General features: G+C 41.0%; 1 protein-coding gene across 1 annotated transcript in view; it reads left to right on the top strand.

The window, feature by feature from the left end:
* The window catches only part of kat2a (K(lysine) acetyltransferase 2A), a 56002-nt gene that overhangs the window by 11794 nt on the left and 21764 nt on the right, over positions 1-22444 (top strand). Inside the window, exons 3-13 of the mRNA XM_070864311.1 lie at positions 1288-1433; positions 3900-3989; positions 6236-6417; positions 7771-7962; positions 8762-8868; positions 10252-10362; positions 12298-12434; positions 15768-15976; positions 16658-16784; positions 20498-20608; positions 20747-20890. Coding sequence (XP_070720412.1) covers positions 1288-1433; positions 3900-3989; positions 6236-6417; positions 7771-7962; positions 8762-8868; positions 10252-10362; positions 12298-12434; positions 15768-15976; positions 16658-16784; positions 20498-20608; positions 20747-20890 — 1556 coding nt within the window. The remainder of the gene's footprint in view (positions 1-1287; positions 1434-3899; positions 3990-6235; positions 6418-7770; positions 7963-8761; positions 8869-10251; positions 10363-12297; positions 12435-15767; positions 15977-16657; positions 16785-20497; positions 20609-20746; positions 20891-22444) is intronic.

The raw sequence follows: 22444 nt of genomic DNA, 5'->3' as shown, positions 1-22444 counted from the left end.
TATGTTGTTGTGGTTGTACAACACATCCGGAATTGATGTAGAATTGAGCAACGTTATGGTTTTAAAATTCTTGTGCTTGTTTTCAAATCCCTCCACGACCTCTCCCCTCCCTATCTCTGTATCCTCCCCTGCCCTACAACCCTCCCGAGATATCTGAGCTCCTCCAATTCTGGCGTCTTGCACGTCCCCGGTGTTAATCACTCCACGCCACTCCAGGCTGTGCCTGGCTGCCAAGGGCCTAACCCCTAAACCCCTCCCCCTCTCTTTCATTTTTTAAGACTCTCCTTAAACCTACCTCTTTGACCAAGCTTTTGGTCATCTGTTCTAACGGCCCAGAAATCCCGGTTGGCTGCTTCCCGCAGGCGTTCGACTGGATTCTACAACAAAGATGCGCACCTACCTGTTCCTTCTGCGCCCACGCGAGCTCCCGGTCCTGAGGCCTCCACTGACTGTGCGTCGCAGCGCGTGGCTCCAGGCAACCAATCAAGGTAAAGTATGTTCTCATTCATAATAATGGGAACTCCGTAAGTTGGAGTTCCATTATTATAAATGAGAACCACCCCCTCCCCCCAAACACACACATTAATAAAAAATAGAAAAAATACACTACATATTTAACATTAATTTAAATTAATGTTATTTATGTATTATTTTTTTAAATTCAAAATTTTAAAAAAGTGTTTTAAATTATGCTTTAAAATAAATTTAATGTAGTGAGCAGGGTTTTTAAAAATAGTGTTTTTAAAATTTTATTTTTTATGTTTTAAGTGTGTTTTAAAACTCTTAGACCTGTAAAAGTAGACTATTTCCCTGCTTTTATCAGGCGTAAGAGTTTTCAGGACATCCGTTGGGCAAGATAAACTTAAAAATATATATGGGTAAGTACCGCAATCTTGCGCATGCAAATGTCCTGGCTGCCGAGATGTGTTGGATCTGATAAGCTCCAACTTGACGGACTGGAAAAGCCGGTTTTCAGCGCATGCACATTGTGCACTGAAAACCAGCTTTTGCGATGCCTTCCCGGGTCCGTACTCACTCAGTACGGTCCTGGGAGGCCGGAATTTCAGGGCCAATATCTCCTTATGTGGCTCGGTGTCATTTTGTGTGATAACACTCCCGTGAAGGGCTTTAAGACATTTTACTGCGTTAAAGGTGATTATCTCAATGCACATTGTTGTTGTAGAAATAAGATCTTGTTTTAAAATATCCTGAGTGGAGAACTAAACAAATGACTTTTTTAACTCGATTGCTCACATTTGCAATGTTTTTGTTGTGTTTGACCATTAGCGGATCATGTTTCGCACTTGGATAATGTCTCAGAAGATGAGATTAACAGGCTGCTTGGGATGGTGGTGGACGTGGAGAATCTATTCATGTCAGTTCACAAAGAGGAGGACACTGACACAAAACAAGTCTATTTCTATCTTTTCAAGGTAAGTCTAAGTGGGGAAGTTAGTCTCTAGCTCAGCTAACTTATACAATCTAGGAAATTGGAGCAATGGTTCTGTATTTCCTGTGTTACCTGGAGCAAATATTTGCTAAGCATTGATTGGTTAAGTCTGAGAAGCTTCCTTGGCAACAAATGTAAACTACATATATAGGGGATGTTGCTATGGCAACGGTGTATTGCAGGTCTTGATTTACAAATGTGAGAAACTCATAATTAATGAACTGGGGCGAATGTAAATTGTGAGGTCTTAGGAGTAAAATTAGCTGAATATGCTGCAATAGTGCATTTTCCTATTGTATATCCTTTTGTTACATGAAAAATATTCGTAAACAGTTCTGAAAATATAAATTGTGAAATCTTGAATTGGTTTTGTGTGAGCATACATGCACGTAGCACGACTATTTATAACTCTTTCATTTGTAAGATTTCAGGAAAAAGGAAAGACAGAAATAGTAATTATATATAGCGCATTTCATGACCTCAGGTTGTCTGAAGATGCTTCAAAGTTTTTGAAGTGTAGTCACTGTTGTTACGTAGGGAAAATGGAGCAGCCAATTTGCACACCGCAAAATTCCACAAACAGCAGTAAGATAAATGACCAGATAAGTGATGGTGGATCAGGAATAAATGTTGGTCAGGACACAAAGTGAACTGACGTGCCCTTCTTCGAATAGTGCTTTGGAATTTTTTTTAAAGTACACCTGAGAGACTAGATGGGGCCTTGGTTTAACGTCTCATTCGAAAGACGGTACCTCCGACAATGCAGCACTCCCTCAGTACTGTATTGAAGTATCAGCCGAGATAATGTGCTCAAGTTTCGGGAGTGGAGCTTGAGCCCACAAACTTTTAACTCGATGAGAGTGTTATTACTGAGCCATGGCATCAGATAAGTGTAAAGTCATGGGATTAGGTAGAAGAATTGAGAATGTAAAGTATATAATAAATGTTGATGTGTTTAAGGTAAAAGTAGATCTGGGGTTGGTGGATAGTTTGTTAAAACTTTCAGTTCACAGGTGACTAGAAAGCAAATAGTGTGCAGCTAGGGGTGTGACATAAAACAGATGTTGAAATGATATCTGGACTTGGTGAGAGGATGTTCAGTTTTTTTCCCTATCTTTGAGTAGAGTTCCTGGAGGTAGTTCAGAGGAGTTAGTAAGCTGGCTCCTGAATTTAGGGGGACGAGCCAGACTTCTCTGTATAGAGAAGAGGAGGACAAGGAGGGTTTGTTAGAGATCTTCAAGGTTTTCGCAGCAATTGCAAATTTGGATTCGGAAGTTCTGTCAGACACAGGATTTGAGGACTGAGGACTGGGGGGTGGGGTGGGGGGGGGGGGATATAGTTTAATGTTATAGATGTCAGAATAAAATAAATGTTTGCAATTTTCTTTGGAAGAGGGTGATAGATTTGTGAAATGGATTCTCAGTCAGAATAATGAAGTATAAAACTTGGTCAAGTGTTAAAAAATACTTGGATGAATTCCTATTAGTAAGTGGGATATAGGACTATTAGTTCCAGAATCACAGGCTGAGATAACAAATGATGGGTTAAATGTTCATGCACCTTTCTGATGAGCATGGATTGTAAATTGGGTACGAGATTTAAGCCGAGGCTGTCTCCACAGGAAAGAAGATGCTGGAAGATGTGAGAGTTATTCAGCCATATTCAAATGTGTCGATTTGGTCACGTGTGTTATAGTAATAAAATGCATGACAAGAGTCGATTGTGGCAATTAAACAATTTCAGGAGTGACAGTAGCTGGTTGTTTAGATTATATTGTCATTCTGTTAGTATTTGTGTGTACCTTTGATGGAGCATGATTTATTGATAGTATGCATGGAATGTGGTGTTCAACAGCAAAATGTTGTACAAGAGATGTGAGTGAATACTGTTGTAGCAGCATACACTAGAATTGGGGTTTATGTCTCAAGAGCAGGCAGCATGCACTGATTTTGTAAAGTGTATGTCTCAGTAACTATCACACTTTGTTGTATAGTATGAAGTTTAAATAAAGACTGATCCTGCCATTATGACAACTGAGTGTGTAATCTGACGTTTAATGCAATGAAATGAAAAAGAGAAAGCAAGCAGTCCAACAGTAGGCTAGATGGATCAAAGATCTGCTCAAAACAATACTCAGTCAGTATTTGATTTTTTCTATGTTACTGTACTTTGAGAAATGTACAGTTTGTATGTTAACTTTTAGAGATCAGTTGGAGCAGACTTGAAAAGCAAGATGCTATAACATTAAAGCTTTCCCGTCAAGCTGGATCAATTGAAGCGAACAAGCATTTTTATAAAGTTGTACAATGTTTACCAAACACCAAACCAAACCAATAATTTTAATACAACATGCTCTTTGAATCTGCAGGTATTTAAATTGCATCCATTTGTGCTGTACTTCCGCGCATTGTATTGAGGCAAGTAGCTGACTTTATTTCCTTCCTGTTAGCTTTTACGGAAATGTATCTTGCAAATGGCATGTCCTGTGGTGGAAGGAAAGTTGGGAAGCCCTCCATTTGAAAAACCAAGCATTGAGCAGGTGAGGCTTTAACACAGGAAGTTTGAGTGAGATTGTAGTTTTGACTGGATTATGAATGACAGAGAAGAAAATTCCACCCATAATATTCAAAACTTTAAACATAAAACTTGCATTTCTAGTGGGGATGAAAATAGTCCTTTTATCAAAAAGAAGCCACACAATATATACTTGTGACTAAAATGTAGAACTATGGTTATGACAGTAATGATCTAAAAGTGGCAGCGTCTGACATTGGAGGTTTAAATATCAGTGAGCGGAGAGACACCATAGATAACCTTAGTCTTCCTTTGTATTCCTTGGACGGAGGAAAAACATTGCTATGTTTTTACATTGCTTTGTTCCATAACTAAATGAACTGATGCGCTTGAATTTCAAGTAAGCAAAGGTAGTGTATTTCGCAGAAATTACTCAACGTTTTACAGAATGTATTCTCCGTGTTCTCATCGCCTTGATGTTGAAACTAAAGGTGAGCATTCCTGAAGAGCACCGGACCCCCAACTGGGAGATTTAAGCCTGAATCTCATTCTGACCTATCTTTAGTACTTGAACACACTCATTCAATGAATTTGTCCCTCTTGGCCAAATTTATTTTTCAAATTTGAGAAACACGGTGAGAGTCTAAAGCAAGACACTACCAAGATTGAAAAGAATAAAAGAAAAGCAGAGATAAATCAGGCAATAATGATTGGATAATGGCAAGCTTGAGTTTTAAAAGTCCGAACATTCTAAGAGAAAGTTAAAACTGAGGGAGGTGAGGAGTTCCACAGTTTGAGGGCCCTGTAAAAGAATGTGTTGGATTGGGTGACTACAATGATTCTTGATTTCAACATGATGAGAAAGTAGAGAGGAGGAAGAGCATTTAGGTATGTTTGGAGTAAAGAAGGAATAAGAAAAGAAAATTATGAGGAGCGCCGGTAAACTAGAGAGCGAAAAGATAGGTTGCAACTGGAAAGAGATGGAGGTTGGAGACTAGGTCAAAGATGGATTGCATAATAAGCAACCATTTTCCTGTATCTATGCTCGAGTATATGAGAAGTGCTAGATGAACCTCCTCAGATATGGGAGGCATATTCAAGTCTTGAACAGACTAAGATTTTATAAAGAAATTGCATTTATATAGTGATTTTCATGAGTTCAGTACCTCCCAAAATATTTCACAGCCATTGAAGAAGTACTTTTAAAATGTAGTCACTGTTATAATGCAGGAAACATGGCAGCCAATTAGCAAGTTCCCACAATCAACAATGAGGTAAACGATCAGATGATCTGTTTCTGGTGCTGGTTAAGGGATCACTGTTGGCGCGGACACCAGAAGAACGCCCCATCTCTTTGAATATTACCTTTGGATCTTTTGTCCACCTGAGAGGGCAGACCAGATGTTGGTTTAATGCCTCATCCAAAGGTTGACCGCTCCAAATGTGCAGCACTCCCGCAGTACTGCGCTGAAATGTCAGCCTAGATTACGTGCTCCACTCTCTCGAATAGGGCTTGTACTCACGACCTTCTGACTTGGGTGAGAGTGCTGTGTCTAAGCCAAGGTTGACCCCTTGAGTTGTTGATGTGAAAATAAGTGGCATGGAAAGGGACGTTCTACTTGGATGAAGGAGATAGTGGTGGTGATTATAACTTGTCGAAATTCACATTAGTGGGGCGGTTGGTTTACTGCCCCGTTAACGCCAACACTCTGCCCGCTGCCGTTCTTAGAGGGTCCTTCTGATGGGCGGTTGAAGCGCCTGCGTGTTTCAGGCAGTAAGCCCTGTTTAAAATGCAAATCAAGAGTCCTTGATGTAAATAATATCCCAATTGACATTTTAGCACAGAACTGGTTGGGGTGTGCGTCATGCACTCTCAAACCACCTTTACTGCTGATGCAGATAAGAGGCTCCATAAAGGTAAGTTTTTAGTTTTTTTAGGTGCAGTCTTCCAGGCCCCACAATAATAATCTGGACTGTGTCCACCCTGGGCTCCTGACTCCCCCCTCCCCCCCCCCCCCCCCCACTCACCCACCCACCCACCCACCCACCATAGTGATCAGGATCAACCAATCAGCAGTCCAAAAGTTAAAATCGATCCCAATGAAGCCTAGAGTGTCGATAGATGAAGGACTAAGAGTGGAAACATCAAGGGTAAGATGTCGTAGCGAATAAAGGAATAGTATCTTTGGGGGAAGTCAATAGCAATAAATCTTGGATGTAAATGTGTGATGATTCATTGGATTTAAATCTTTGATATTCTGTTTCTACCAGGGAATTTTTAATTTTGTTCAGTACAAATTCAGCCACATTCCTGCCAAGGAAAAGCAAACCATGTATGAACTTTCCAAAATGTTCCTGCTCTGTTTGAACTACTGGAAACTGGAAACTCCATCTCAGTTCCGGCAGAGGTCCCAGAACGAAGATGTTGATGCATACAAAGTTAATTATACCAGGTATTGGGGAGTGTCATAAGTACGTCTATGAGGAGATGTTCAGTTACTTTGTTTTTAGATTTTGCTCATTTTAGATGAGGAATGTTGATGTGAGGGAAAGGAACTGCTGGTGAGAGTCCTCACTGGCCAGAGGTGGAATAATGTTCTTTTTATTTTGCCCAGCAATATGCCTCAGTTCCACTTTCAGAAGAGCATTCTATTGCACCATTGGGACACATCCAGTTTCTGCAGTATTTATTGTAATCAACTTTGTGTTAGTTTGCCAAATAGTGGGTATTCTTGTGCTTTGGCCCTGCATCCTGTCAGAAATTGGTTGAGACTGCCACAACTCATTTCATATAGGACTGTTGGAGCGGGATGATCTAAACCCCAAAAGGGAAGGAACAATGTTGCAAATTGACTGCACAACCTTTGTCGCCTGAGGCATAGTATTTTAGTTCACTTTGATTCAAAGGCTTCTATGGGGAGTCTGGAATGTTCCAAACATGTTCAATATGAACCCGATCAGGGGTCTGTCTGAGAAGAGGGAGAAAGGAAACTATTGGATATGGCTTCTGGGGCAGTGTTAAATTTGATATAGTTCTTGTTTCCACATGCTAATTGGGAGCTGTTGTTTTATTTTCTAATCTTTTCCTGCCTAATATTGTCTTCCTAATTTAAAATGATAAAAATTCACAAGGACTGGGTAGGGGTAGTTTCCATCCTTGTATATAAAAATTGCTATTGCTCCTTTGCTATCAACAGTGCTCCCTCTGATCTGTGTGAAATCAGTTACTGCGCAAGAGGGAGGCTTTTGCCTTTGTGCATGTGTGGCTTTAGCTTTAAACACATTTATTGTCTTAGCTTTTTTGTGAATTTTGAGCTGATTAAGGCGAGGAGTGTTAGTGCAAGGGAATGGAACATGCTCCATAAGTATTCCCAAGTCACGCAAAGCAAATATCCCAACTCACGCAAAGCAGTAGGATCCAAAATGTAACGCCCTTTCCATTCTGCCCCAGTAATATATCTCAGCATCAATCTTAGAAGAGCACCCCTACTGCACAGTGAGGTCTGTTTTAATTTCCCACGTCACAATTTTTATGTACAGTTACATAATAATTCCTCATTTGTGTTGGCAGTTTACGTGTAACCATGCCAAAGGAAGGAAGAAAATCTAGCTGATGACCAACAATGCTACAATATGGCTAAGTGTTCCTATATTTGTCACAAAGTCAAAAAGAAAAATGTTAATTTCTGAAAGTTAATATAGTAACTTTTTATACATTGGTTTTCCAAGGTCTCAGTCTTAGGATTTTTATTTGTAAGAACAGGAGGGTAATATTTTTTTTAATTGTCATTTTCGTTGTATTTCAGGTGGCTCTGCTACTGTCATGTGCCTCAAAGCTGTGACAGCCTTCCTCGGTATGAAACTACACAGGTCTTTGGGAGGACACTGCTTCGGTCCATCTTCACAGTCACTCGACGACAGCTGCTTGAGAAGTTCAGGGTGGAGAAAGACAAGCTGATGCCAGAAAAACGAACACTCATCCTCACCCACTTCCCAAAGTAAGAGATTAACGCTTCAAGTTTGATTTAGTGTTTTCTTTGAAGCTGTGAAAGAAGAGATAGATATTGCAGTTGTAGAGGCAGCTACAATAGAAAACAGTTTTGCCTCTGTGACAGCCTCAGAAACCTTCCCGCCCCATCCCAAATCTCCAAGATAGGTAGTTTGAAAAGTGCTGGCACACACAGCCATTGTGTGGGAAATATGATGTACAAAACCAGCGGTACACACTGCAGGTATGATTCAAATAGTGTGGACATTTCTTGGCAATAGGAAAAAACTGTATGGCAGAATCTGAGACTCGTTATTGCTGATTAAACACTATTTCGTTCCAGCAGGAATTTTCCTTTAACTACTTATGTGACGGCCCACTCCAGTGGAGAATGACTACAACCTGATCCACCCTGCAAGGCGGAGCTCAATTCAAAGAGCAATTCATAGTACAGTTTCTGGAAAATTTAACAATCCATCACTTCACTGCCCACCTAACTTAAAAATAACATTTGTCTTAAGGGATTTGAAACTTTAGTTGCTTTATCCTGAAATGCAACTGTTCGAAGTTGGCCAGTTGCTGTAAAACAGGTTAAACACTTAACCCTGTTGTTCCTCTAATAGCTCTGTAATGTAACTGTAATGTGTTGGAAGCCCGAAGTCAGAGTTTTTATATTAAGCTATATATTGATATTTTATCTGCTGTTGTATGATTTTTAGATGAGTGACTGCTTTTCCAATATTGTAATTTTATTTTGCAATATTTGTAGTGTCAGCTCTGTCTTATTTTTCTTCTCAATTAATTCTTAGATTCCTGTCTATGCTGGAGGAAGAGATTTATGGCCAGAGTTCTCCAATCTGGGATTCTGATTTCACTTTGTCTGCTGCGGAAGGAGTGCAACTGGGCCAACAGCCAGGTAGCTGTCTCTAGAATCAGCAGTCGCCACAGGTCTGCTTTCTCAAAAGGTGCCAGGGACAATGAAAGTCTCTCTGCTGGCCCTAAGGTGCTGTATGTGAAATGAGCATGGGCAGTTTGTGGTTTGGGCACAAAACTCTCTCTAATTCAGCACTAACTGGCAATCTTACTCAGTGGCGTCACAAGATAGCTGGTGTGTGAAGTGGAAAAATATCTCGCTGGGTGAGAGAGGGTGCTATTCCAAGGGAGATACTGAGCCACCTTGATTCAGAATTAAGAAAACTTTAAAAGTGCACCTACTAACCTGACCCTGCATGCCTGATATGAAAAGTGTTTCATTCCCCCGGCACGAACATTCCTTGTGCAAAAATGATTAACAAACTCCAAAACTGTCTGTGCTTTTATAAGTAAATATTTTTTGTTTGTCGTACTTGACCTTTTTTCTGCCTATTTTATTTCTCCCATGTTGTCCTGGATGTATTGCTATTTGCTGGGACACAGTTCTAAAGGTGCTGGTCACCATCCACTGTCTCATCCAAATGCTCATTGTTGATGGATCAGATTTCATAGCAGGCTATTTGACAGTGGGCAGCATCACAACTGAGCTTGATCCTGTTTTCACTGAACTCCCATACAATGGGCTTCCAACACCGCTCACTGAACATCAATCAGGAGAGTAAATACTGAAAGTACATTCCTCACCCCCCCCCCCCCGGGCTAAATAAGGATCAAATGAGCGTGATTTAATTACCATATAGTAGGTACTTTTATTCTTAGTTACAACTGATCTTTGAAAGTGAAAAATAAAAGGCACAAAGCAGAAAAAAACATGCTTTCTTATTAATCGTTTCTTGCCGTCTACAATTTTGCAACAAACCTCGGAACTTGATTTGGGTTCCCTTGATTTGTTGGTAGTTAGGGCAATGGTTTGAAATATCCATATAGAAATCTGAACCATTAAGAGTACTGATGCTGGTTCACAGCTTTCAACTTTACCTGTTTCTGTCATATAATATGGATCCTTTTTGAACTGCTAATGCTAAATATTATAAAGTAGAATATAGCAAATATATGCAGAATGTTTGTTAATTCCTAATATTTATCTAGTACATTAGATTTTTGTGTTTTAATGCTGCCTCAGTCCTCAAAGGATTAATGCACTTTGTCCATACTAATTTGAAGCTCGAACTGCACTGCAGATATCCAATAGTGCTCAAGGACTGTCTTTGTGGATGGGTTGAATGTGCATCACTTAATGTAGGTTGGAGATCGGGTCATCTTCCACTGCTATATATGTTTCTTTTATCACGTGATGTGTATTTGTTCATAGAAACTTTGTGTTTATAAAAAAATTTTTTTATATTGCTGACATTTTATTTTTCAGCTGTTAGTCCGTCCCCAGTGCCTAGTATCCCTACATCAAGCAGAAACATCAATTGTAGCTCAAGTCCAGCATCTATTAGTGTTGACATGGGGGTTTCTGAGCCAGCATCAGGTAATTGTTGCGTTACTATGAACTGTAAGAGTCTATTTTAATCTGATATTAATGCTAGAAAAATCAGAAGCATTGTAATGCAGTTATATAACAAACGCATGTTTTGCATGTAAAGTGATGGAATGCTGGAATCCTGTCAGTAGAGCAGCTGTGATCATGTAAGTTGTAGGATCCGGATTTTTTTCTAAGTGTTTTTTGTTTTAAAAAATAAATAAAGTTTGTTCATTGTCAGATACATAAGACATCCAATTGAAAACAGAGGCCATACTCTGATGCAGCAGCCAATTTAATTAATGGGGATCTGAGCCAGCTTGTAGTGCTTGGTACTTGTCGGGTAAGCACCTGCAGTTTAGTATAACAAAGGGCCAGGAGAAAATATGAGTCTATACAATAAATGATGTGGTGCAGCATTACTTAGATATTCAAGGTTTAACTTAGCTGTTCTTGCCAAGATCAGCCACTGCTGTTCACATCACGTTTGCTGCTGTAAAAAAAAATGTAGTAATCCATCTTGGACACATGGTGGCATCATCCCTCTATTTATCGATATACAGGGTACCTGTATTTTAAATTGTTACCAGCCTTCTGTACCATAGCAATGATTTTTATATATACTGCAAAATATACAATGGATCAGAAATTCGCCTTTTAAATGTAGTGACCTGATGGGCCTGGTTTTGAAGAAAAAGAGGAAACTGTAAATCCCCAACAAATGAACTTTTGAGGTCCTGTAAGCGGGTTACATTAGGGTTACTATGTCTAATTTAACATTAGCATAACTTTTGGCAGTATAGAAAATGAGATTCTTTTAAGAACATAATTAGGAACAGGAGTAGGCCATTCGGCCCTTCGACCCTAAGATCGTGGCTGATCTTTTACCTCAACTCCATTTTCCCACCCTATCCCCATATCTCTTTTCTTTTCCCCTTAGTATCCAAAAATCTATCGTTCTGAGTCTTGAATTCACTCAATGACTAAACATCCACAGCCCTCTGGGTAGAGAATTCTAAAGATTCACAATCGTTTGAGTAAAGACATTTTTCTCCTCCTTCCCCTCAACATCTCTAAATACTTTCTATCGATGTATGTCAGTCAAGGAAGGTTGGCTAAGCTTTCTTCCCATTTCCTCCTTTCACTCTTCCTATATTGTGCACCATTCCCTGCTCAAAAGAATGATGAGTTCATTATTCCAAGGTCTTTGCTGGTGCCACACGCTTAATATGAGAATAAACCAGGATGATTTACCCCTGAATTTCCTTCCTTACCCTTACGTAGAACTTCGCATTTTCTTGTCTCCTATTCCCAAGTAACCTAGCATGGATTTGGAGTTCAGCATGAGGACAGTCATAAGAACAGACAAGTGTCCTGCTCCCAAAAGGTAGAGGATGCTAAACGAAAAATTTAACTAGGGTAGTACCTTTTTTCTCCAATTCTACCTCGAGTTTTCTCCCATGACCTCTCCTCTCTTGAACATGGTGACTTGTGTTAGGATATGATTTGATTGGTGCCAGTAGCTGCACTTCGCGTGAGAGTCTGGGCAGCTCTGGTCGGTAGGCTATTCAGCAGCGGGGCCATCACAGCTAATGGCAAGCTTGTTGTGATCCAGTGCCTATAGACATGGAGTTACTGGAATGCAATCGGGGAAAAGCCACAGAGGATCCAGGTCAAGCTGTTATTTCTGGCATCACAGCTGATCCAAATCCAGTCCTTATGCACAAGTGCTTCCAGAACTGAAAACCGGCTGATATTTTCTTCCTTGGCCAGAGGCGATTAGGCTAGTTGTAGTACTCCTATCATCAACCCTGGTTGAGATCAGCTAACTCAGGAGTGCAGACAAGAGATTGAATCTGACACTTACCTGGAGCAACGCATTAGATAAATTAGATGGTTTACTGTGTATTTAAATACTTTTAAGACAATTGTTGTCCATTACAGGAGAGAAAAGGAAACTATCTGACACCATGACCCTAGAAGATGCAAAGAGGATGCGTGTGATGGGTGACATTCCTATGGAGCTGGTTAATGAAGTAATGCTGACTATCACAGATCCAGCAGCTATGTTGGGCCCAGAGGTAGGTTACTGTTTGAGATAATGAAAGTCATTTATCCATATACTAGCCTCATCACTTCTGTCCAAGGAAGGGAATAGCAGCCAAAGTTTCCAGTCCTGGAAGCACATGTGCATGGATATTGGTTAAGATTGGATTAGGATCAGTTGTAATGCCTCCTATCTCTACTCTTTTTTTTTCTCCCCTTGTCCAGTCTCTTCCCACCTACATCTGCAAATCTTCCGACTCACTCTGCCACTTTAACAGTTTCCTGGCCCTAACTGTATCCTTTTCACCATGGCTATCCAATCCCTCTGCACATCCATCCCCCACCAGGACAGCCTGAGGGCACTCCACTTCTTCTTTGAACGGAGGCCCAACCAGTCCCCATCCACCACAACCCTCCTCCGCCCTTTGACTCCACTCCCTTCTTCTAAATAAAAGGTGTTGCTATGGTAACGCGTGTGGGTCCTAGCTACGCCTGCCTTTTCGTGGGATATGTGGAACATTCTTTGTTCCAGTCCTACTCGAGTCCCTTCCCTCGCATCTTTTTCCGACTTTGGGTTCCATTTCCTGCTCTCGCCCCAAAATGGAAACTGTCATCAACTTTGCTTCCAATTTCTACCCTCCCTCACCTTCACATGATCCATCTCCAACTCTCCCTTCCCTTTTTTGACTTCTCGATCTCCATTTCTGGGGATAGGCTGTCGACCAACATCATCTATAAGCCCTCTGACTCTCACAGCTACCTTGATTACACTTCCTCCAATCCCGCTTCCTGTAAGGACTCTATTCAATTCTCTCAGTTTCTCCGTCTCTGTCGCAACTGTTCTGATGATGTTACCTTCCACTCTAATGCTTTCAATATGTCTTCCTTTTTCCTCAACTGAGGTTTCCCCTCCACCATGGTTGATTGGGCCCTAGACCTTGTCTGTCCCATTTCCCACACTTCTGCTCTCATCCCTTTCCCTCCCTCCCAGAACCACGATCGGGTTCCCCTTGTCCTCCCCTTCCACCCCACCGGCCACCAAATTCAATGGATCATGCCCTGCCATTTTTGCCACCGTGATGCCACCACCAAACACCCCTTTCAGTATTCCGAAGGGACAGTTCCCTCTGCAACATCCTGGTCCACTCTTCAATCACATCCAACAACCCCTCCTCCTCCTCCTCTTACGGCACTTTCCCGTGCAAGTGCAGGGGATGCAGCACCTGCCCTTTTACCTCCTCCCTTCCCACCGTCCAGAGTCCCAAACACTCCTTCCAGGTGAAACAACGATTTACTTTTACTACTTCCAATGTAGTGTACTGTATTCACTGCTAACGATGCAGTTCTCCTCTACATTGGGATGATCAAATGTAGATTGGGTGATTGCTTTACGGAACACCTTGAACTTCCGGTCACTAGTCATTTTAATTCTCCGCCCACCTTTGACTTCTCTGTCCTCAGCCTCCTACACTGTTCTAATGAAGGCTTTAGGAACAGCACCTCATCTTTCGATTCGGCACTTTATAGCCTTCCGGGTTCAACATTGAGCTCAACAATTTCAGATCATAACCACTGCTGTCATTTTTTGGACAGCAGCTGTTGGCAATGATTCCGCTCTTGCCGTTTACAGCTCCTCTAGACCTATCTTTTGTTTCTCTACTTTTCCCATCTTTTGCCTTGCACCATCATCCCTTTTGTCATTTAATCTCTCCTGCCTTCCACCCTATCAGCGACGTTCGCTTTTGATCTTTCCTCCCGTTCCCCCCCCTTCCCTGCCTCTGTATTTGCTTAAAAATTGTTAATCTCTAGCTTTTTCCAGTTCTGACAAAAGGTCATCATCCTGAAACGTTAACTCTGTTTCTCTCACCGAAGATGCTGACTGACCCGCTGGTTATTTGCAGCAGTTTCTGGTTTTATTTCAGATTTCCAGCGTCTGCAGTATTTTGCTTTTATACTACAGGTACAACATCTCAAATCCGGCTGTCCGAAAATCGGAATTGTCCAAAAACCGGACATTTTTGAGAAAATCCCATTTGATATTTAGTAAAATAAAATGTGGGATTATCGTCCAAAAACTGGTGGGCTGGACTAGTTATCGGCTTCGCCGCGATGTTTTAAATGATGTGCAATCGGTCTGAGCCTTGCCGAATGACCCTCGACCAGGCCCGACCCGACCTGACCCATGCCACCATTAGTACTTTGTCTGTCTCGGTAGCATACGTACGCTCTTGATTTTCTTGTCCGAAATCTGGAAAAATCCAAAAATCGGCACAGTCTCGGTCCCGAGGTTGCTGGATTTGAGACGTTGTACCTGTAGTATTAGAATTTGATCATATCGACATCCCAGAACAGTTTAAAAAAAAAACGTTGATGCAAATTTTTGTTTCTCCCCACCATGATTTACTTCTATATATTTGCCAGTGCTGCTCAGTAACTGGGCGATTGAAAGTGTTCATGGTGGCACAGCCTTTAATTTGTTTTCCCTCAGTGGGTGTGTTTAGCTTCGTCTGAATAAAGAACTTGATATGTGGGAAATTATAATCAGGATGCGTTGCTTTAATTTACAAACAAGCTGGGTACATTGAAGCGACCACATCTTGGGCTAGAAACTTGTCTTTTGGTGATGGCGGTACTTTTTCGTCATTTTTCGCCCAAAATACCGCAAATCACACCATAATTTTTTAAAGGCCTAAAATTGGAAAAAAAAACGCACCCAGCGGTAAAAATCGGCGTTGCACGAGGATTCGCGGGGGAAACCGTGATCCTCGCCAACTTTAGTCCGAGGCCGATTACCGCTAAAAGATGAGCCCTGGGGGAAGAGGAAAACACAAAATAAAATAGCAAAAAATAAAAAAAAATCACAAAATATTTCTAAGACCTGTAACTAAGTAATTGCTGCAAAAAAATGTAAAAATACAAACTTTAACTTACCTTTTTTGCAGGTCTTCATATGCTGCAACACAGACTTTTCTCGGGCGTTTTTTTTTCACCCAGAATATGGGTGCACTGAATGGCTAATTTAAAACGATAGTGCTTTTTTTCTTCTTGCACGCCGGCGGTCCATTTTTCAGCGGTATTTCAAAACCACTGCCGCAAGACTTTGGCCAATTTACCTGATCACCTTTTTCTACCGAAAAAACAGGCGCATGGCTGGCAAATTTCTAGCCCCTTGTTTCCTGTGTGTTTAATTGTTCAAATAAGATTGCAACATAATTTCTGTACGAGGACATCAGTTTCTTTGTTTTTGTTCCAAAACAAACCTCTCCTTGAAAGTTTTGGCAGATGAGAATGCATTGAGCTGACTCGGAGCTCAATTGACCGTCAAGAATTTCAATCAATGCACCTTTTATTTTTGGGTTTCTTTGTAGACAAATTTGTTGTCCGCAAATGCAGCTCGCGATGAGGCAGCACGTCTGGAGGAGCGGAGAGGTGTCATTGAATTTCATGTCATAGGGAACTCGCTTTCTCAGAGATCAAACAAGAAAATAATGATGTGGTTGGTTGGCTTACAAAATGTTTTCTCACATCAGTTACCACGAATGCCAAAAGAGTACATCACAAGGCTTGTCTTTGATCCGTGAGTACACTTCGAGCGCTTCATGATTCAGCTCTCTTTCACAAATACAGTTGTCAAGTTATAAATAGAAATTAACTTTTCTAATGTGTGTGTTCTGATAAAAATACTGATAAAATGTAAGGCTTTGTGCTGTAAGGTCAAAAGATGTACATCATTTTGCTTTTGGTCACAAAATTAAAGTAATCAATGCCTGTGAGCAATTTTGAAAGTTGTTCATACCTGGAAGTAGGAATAATTCTAGTTTATTTCAACTGAAATTGTAAATGTATTTATTTAGAACACATTTACTATTTTTCTAGAGAACAGGTAGTCTTTACGAACGTATTTGCGTCATTGTTGTGCTTCAAGAGCAAAGGAATTTTACCCAATAATCTGTTTTCACTTAAGTGAAATGTCCTGGAATGTGGCTCAGTGAAATGAGAGAGTTTGAAATTGAGAGCAAAAATAATCAAGCAATTACTGGGCAGTGTATATATCTTGATTACAGCTTCAAATTGTAATTTGTGATGACATTTTAGATTTTGTACCCTCAAACAGGGACCAGCGAGAGTGTCCCTGTTATTTGTGTAGGTATCGCAAGTAATTTTAAAAATCTGGACGTACTGAAACAAAAAATATAATGTCTTTTATGTTTAAATAAACTTTCCAAAGTGTGATGTGTGGTACATCCTGTTACTACAGAAAGCATAAGACCCTGGCCCTGATTAAGGATGGTCGAGTCATTGGAGGGATATGTTTCAGGCTGTTCCCCACCCAAGGATTCACAGAAATTGTATTTTGTGCTGTAACATCCAACGAGCAGGTGAAGGTAAGGGATAATTTCGTGGCGTGTACGCCAGTGATTCCTAATGATGCAAAAGTCTACAGAAGTGAGAGAGATTGCATCTTGGTTACAATCCATAGCACTTGTATGGACATGAGCCTTCAGGTTTAAAATAAGAACTTGAGACAGAATTGTTAGTAACTGTACTGTAACCATTACTTCTGAAATTATTTATTACCAAACTCATGTTGCGTCAAATCTGAGTAATCCTATAATTTAATTCATTCATTAACATTCACCAATATATTGTCAACCACAAGGTTATAAAAGTTATTTTAAGAGTTACAGTATTTTAAATTTATTGTTGCTCTTATCATTTGTTTATATCCAATTATAATTGGATATAAACAAATGTAGTGAGTGCTAAAGGTGGCAAAGACCTTGTACATATGGTCTTTGCCACCTTTAGCACTCACTACAGCTCTATGCATCAACCTCTATAATATGTCTGTCATAGGAACATTCGAACAGGAGTAAGCCATTTCGCCCCTCGAACCTGTTCTGCCATTCAATGAGATCATGGCTGATCTGCGATCTAAATTCATATATCTGCCTTTGGCCCATATCCCTTAATACCTTTGGTTAACAAAAATCTTTCAATCTCAGATTTAAAATTAACAATTGATCTAACATCAATTGCCGTTTATGGAAGAGTGTTCCAAACTGTTACTACCCTTTGTGTGTAGAAGTGTTTCCTAATTTCACTACTGAAAGGTTTGTGTCTCACTCTCTCTCTCTTCCTCTACCCACCCCCCGCCCCCCCAATCCCTCGCCTCCTCCCCCACCCCCCAAGTAGACCATTTATTAAAGGGTGCTAATAGTGCTGGGTGTCGTTCGTGAATATGTAGTGCGGGTGTTGCGTCTTTATGCAATGCATCTTTTTATTACAGTAGTTACAATTATGCATCACAGTGCGTGAAATTTAAGCAAGGTGACAGTCAGTGTAAAGGCTCGGAGTTAACATGATCCATGTCAGTCAGACTTCTTGCTAACTTCTTTCATCTCGCTCCAAGTCCATTATCAGCATTTGATTGAAACAAAAAGCTTATTCTAAACTTTGCATAATGCACAACTTATCTCACATAAAGCTATCAATGAACACAGTGCCCACGGGCCTTTATTAATATGCAAACAGTAAAAGAAAACAATGCAATCAGCTGTCAACATCTAGAACAAATTGTGGCTCAAAAGTAGAGATGTTATGCCTTTTAAAAACTCATACATTTTAAATATTGGCTATCTCCCCTCTAAGGAGATAAACACTGTACAAGATTTGACAGATCATTCAATATCCTTATCAGTTTCACGGCTATGAAAGTTTCAGGCCATTAGTATTCAATATTGAAAGAGTTGAGTATACATATTGTATCATAGAGGGAGCAGGGGAAGGAAACATTAAACTTTTCTCAGTTTTTCAAAGGAATGCTCACGGCTGGGAATTCTGTACAAGGAATGTTGCTGCAATTTTACAATTGATGTTTAATCAGACCTGTTTGTCAAGGATCACAGTAATGTGACGTGATTTGTACAGGTTTCAACAAAAACGAGAAACTGATATGGTTGTCATACTCTGAGATCCATGCCCCTCACAGCACCAAAACGTCCCTAACCAAAGTCACAAACGATATTCTCTGTGACTGGTGCATTATCTCTCCCTCGACTTCTGTGCAGCTTTTGAAATGGTTGACCACACCATCCTTATCTAACGCCTCTACTCCATTATCCAGCTCACTGAGATTACCCTTGTTTGGTTTCACACTTGCATAAGATCTACAAGAAATGAAACCAGCCTAAATATAAACAAAACGGCTGGGTGGGACTGCATTTGCCTGGTTCCATTTTTATCGTTCTAATTGTAGCCAGAGAATCACCTGTAATGGATTCTCTTCTTGCCCCCGCATCGTTATCTCTGGTGTCCCCAAGCATCTATCCTCGGCCCCCACCTATTTCTCATCTACATGTTGCCCCTTGGTGACATTATCCAAAAACACAGCGTCAGTTTCCACATGTACACTGATGACACCCATCTCTACCTCACTATCATTTCTCTTGACCCCTCCACGGTCTCTAAATTGTCAGACTGCTCGTCCAACATCCAGTTCTGGATGAGCAGAAATTTTCTCCAGTTGAATATTGGGAAGACCGAAGCTATTGTTTTTGGTCCGCGCCACAAACTCCGTTCCCTAGCCACTGACTCCATCTCTCTCCCCAACTTCTGTCTGAGGCTGAACCACACTGTTCACAACCTTGGTGTCATATTTGACCCTGAAATGAGCTCCCGACCAGATATCCACGCATGACTAAGACCACCTATTTCCACCTCCATAACATCGCCTGTATCTGCCTTGCCTCAGCTCATCCGCTGCTGAAGCCCTCATCCATGCCTTTGTTACCACTAGACTTGACTATTCCAACGCACTCTTGCTGGCCTCCCACAGTCCACAGTCTACCCTATGTAAACTAGAGGTGATCCAAAACTAGGCTGCCCGTGCCCTAACTCGCACCAAGTCCCGCTCACCTATCACCCCTGTGCTCGCTGACCTACATTGGTTTCCAGTTAAACAACACCTCGATTTCAAATTTCTCATCCTTGTTTTCAAATCCCTCCATGGCCTCGCCCCTCCCTATCTCTATAATCTCCTCTAGCCCCCCTCTCCTCCCCCCCCCCCCCCCCGAGATGTCTGCACTCCTTTAATTCTGTCCTCTTGAGAATCCCTGATTATAATCGCTCAACCATTGGTGGCCGTGCCTTCTGTTGCTTCGGCCCCAAGCTCTGGAACTCCCTGCCTAAACCTCCCTACCGCTCCTCCTTCAAGACGCTCCTTAAAACATACCTCTTTGACCAAGCTTTTGGTCACATGCTAATTTCTACTTATGCGGCTTAGTGTCAAATTTTTTATCTCATAATACTCCTGTGAAGCACCTTGGGACATTTCACTATGTTAAAGGCGCTATATAAATACAAGTTGTTGTTGTCCTCACTGATCTACGCTTTCTGCTTGTTCCCCAATGCATTAAAGGAAAATTCTTATCTTTGTGTTTAAATCCCACCATGGCTTTTCCCTCCCTATTTCTGTAACCTCCTCCAGTACTACAACCCCTCTAAGACCCGAACTCTCCATTCCTCTGACTCTGGCTTCTTGCATTCCCCACCTCACCCCACTGCCTTCAGCCACCTCGGCCCCACATTCTGTAATTCCCTCCCTAAGGTCCTTTGCCTCGCCACCTCCCACTCCTGCTTTTAAAACCCTTCTTAAGCCCACCTCTTTGACCAAGCTTTTTGCTTACTCTTCCTATTAATTCATCTTTTGGCCCAGCGTGGGACCATTTATTTATAAAAATGGTGCAATAATAAATCAAATTATTGCTGTTTTGTGTTGACCTATCATGTGAGAAAAACAGATGGTGTGCATTTTATAGGTTTTGTCTATCATCCTACCAATGCACCAATACTTCTTAGATAATTCCCATAACTGTTGGACAGAAGTTTAATTTTGAACCTGAATTTTACACCCCCGATTCTGGCTGACAACTTTGTTCTTAACAGAGTAGTTGAAACTTCACTGAGACACACCCCTTTGCAGCAGTTTGAGGAGTTTATGATGAAGTTTTCACTGAAGTTGTGCAATGATATGCTCCCACTCAGGAGCACCAGTAAATGCACTCGATTATATATTAATAATATTTCCTTCTGGCAGGGTTATGGTACACATTTGATGAATCACCTGAAAGAATACCACATTAAGCACAACATTCTGCATTTCCTGACATATGCCGATGAATATGCCATTGGTTACTTCAAAAAGCAGGTATCGCTCTTCCGCTCGATGCTTTCTTTCACATTTGCAGAATAAAGAGAAAAATCTAATTAATGTCTTCAAGACATTAGACTCATTAAAAAAATGTGTTGAATAAAATTTTTTTTTTATACTTTATTCTGTCTCCAGGGATTTTCGAAGGATATAAAAGTTCCCAAAAGCCGGTATGTGGGCTACATCAAGGATTATGAAGGAGCGACGTTGATGGAATGTGAGCTTAATCCTAGAATCCCTTACACCGAATTATCACATATTATCAAGAAGCAGAAGGAGGTAAGGCCACTTAAGGAGAAGCATTATTTCTGTATAGTATATGCCTTCAGTTTTACATTTTTGACTTGGTGGCACAGTAATGTAGTTTGCAGATGACACTAAGCTGGGTGGCGGTGTGAGGGGGATGCTAAGAGGCTGCAGGGTGACTTGGACAGATTAGTTGAGTGGGCAAATGCATGGCAGATGCAGTATAATGTGGGTAAATGTGAGGTTATCCACTTTGGTAGCAAAACCAGGAAGACAGAATATTATCTGAATGGTAACAGATTAGGAAAAGGGGAGGTGCAACGAGACCTGGGTGTCATGGTACATCAGTCATTGAAAGGTTGGCATGCAGGTACAGCAGGCGGTGAAGAAGGCAAATGGCATGTTGGCCTTCATAGCTAGGGGATTTGAGTATAGAAGCAGGGAGGTCTTACTGCAGTTGTGCAGGGTCTTGGTGAGGCCACACCTGGAATATTGTGTTCAGTTTTGGTCTCCTAATCTGAGGAAGGACGTTCTTGCTATTGAGGGAGTACAGTGAAGGTTCACCAGATTGATTCCCGGGATGGCAGGACTGATATGAGGAGAGACTGGATCAACTGGGCTTGTATCCACTGGAGTTTAGAAGAATGAGAGGGGATCTCATAGAAACATATAAAATTCTGATGGGATTGAACAGGTTAGAGGCAGGAAGAATGTTCCCATTGTTGGGGAGTTCCAGAACCAGGGGTCACAGTCTAAGAATAAGGGATAAGCAATTTAGGACTGAGATGAGGAGAAACTTCTTCACTCACAGAGTAGTTAACCTGCGGAATTCTCCACCACGGCGTATGTCAGGAAGTTGTTGAGGCTAGTTCATTGGATATATTCAAAAGGGAGTTTGATATGGCCCTTACAGCCAAAGGGATCAGGGGTATGGAGAGAAAGCAGGAAAGGGGTACTGAGGTTGAATGATCAGCCATGATCATCTTGAATAGCGGTGCAGGCTCGAAGGATCGAATGGCCTGCTCCTGCACCTAATTTCTACGTTTCTATAATAGATGTGCTCAATAGAGGGCATTAATTGAACCAAGGAGTTCTGAAGGCTTCGGTGCCTGACTATTAATTTAACTATTATAAGATTAATTACAGCAACAACAACCATTAATTAGATAGTGTTTATATATCTTTTAAAATTTTACATCTGCATGAACTTCTTGTCCATTTTTTTGATTCTAAGTTCTGATGCCCACATTGATAAACGAAACTGACTATGTAGACGTCATGCTGTAATTATACCCTCCGCCCAATGGAGGAGCTGCAATGCCACCACTGGCAGGAGGGTGTAATTACATTTCTAAATTTATATAGACAGTTTCCATTATAAATATGGAGATAGAAGTTTATACTGGAAATATAGAAAAATAAGGAGCGAATGTGTGACTTAAAATGGAGACTAAAATGATGTCTGTGCCCCTTGGTCCAATTGTTTCTAGGTCTGTAATGTTATTTCACTTGTAGACTACACTTGATCTTGACTCCTTATGTGCAACGCCATAGGGAATTGACTCATTTTTTAACCCGTTGCGGTCT

This window comes from Pristiophorus japonicus, chromosome 21 (assembly GCF_044704955.1).
Source record: "Pristiophorus japonicus isolate sPriJap1 chromosome 21, sPriJap1.hap1, whole genome shotgun sequence".
In the NCBI taxonomy this organism is placed as follows: Eukaryota; Metazoa; Chordata; class Chondrichthyes; family Pristiophoridae; genus Pristiophorus; species Pristiophorus japonicus.
Note: the sequence above shows the minus strand (reverse complement) of the source record. Positions and strands in the feature narration are given on the sequence as shown.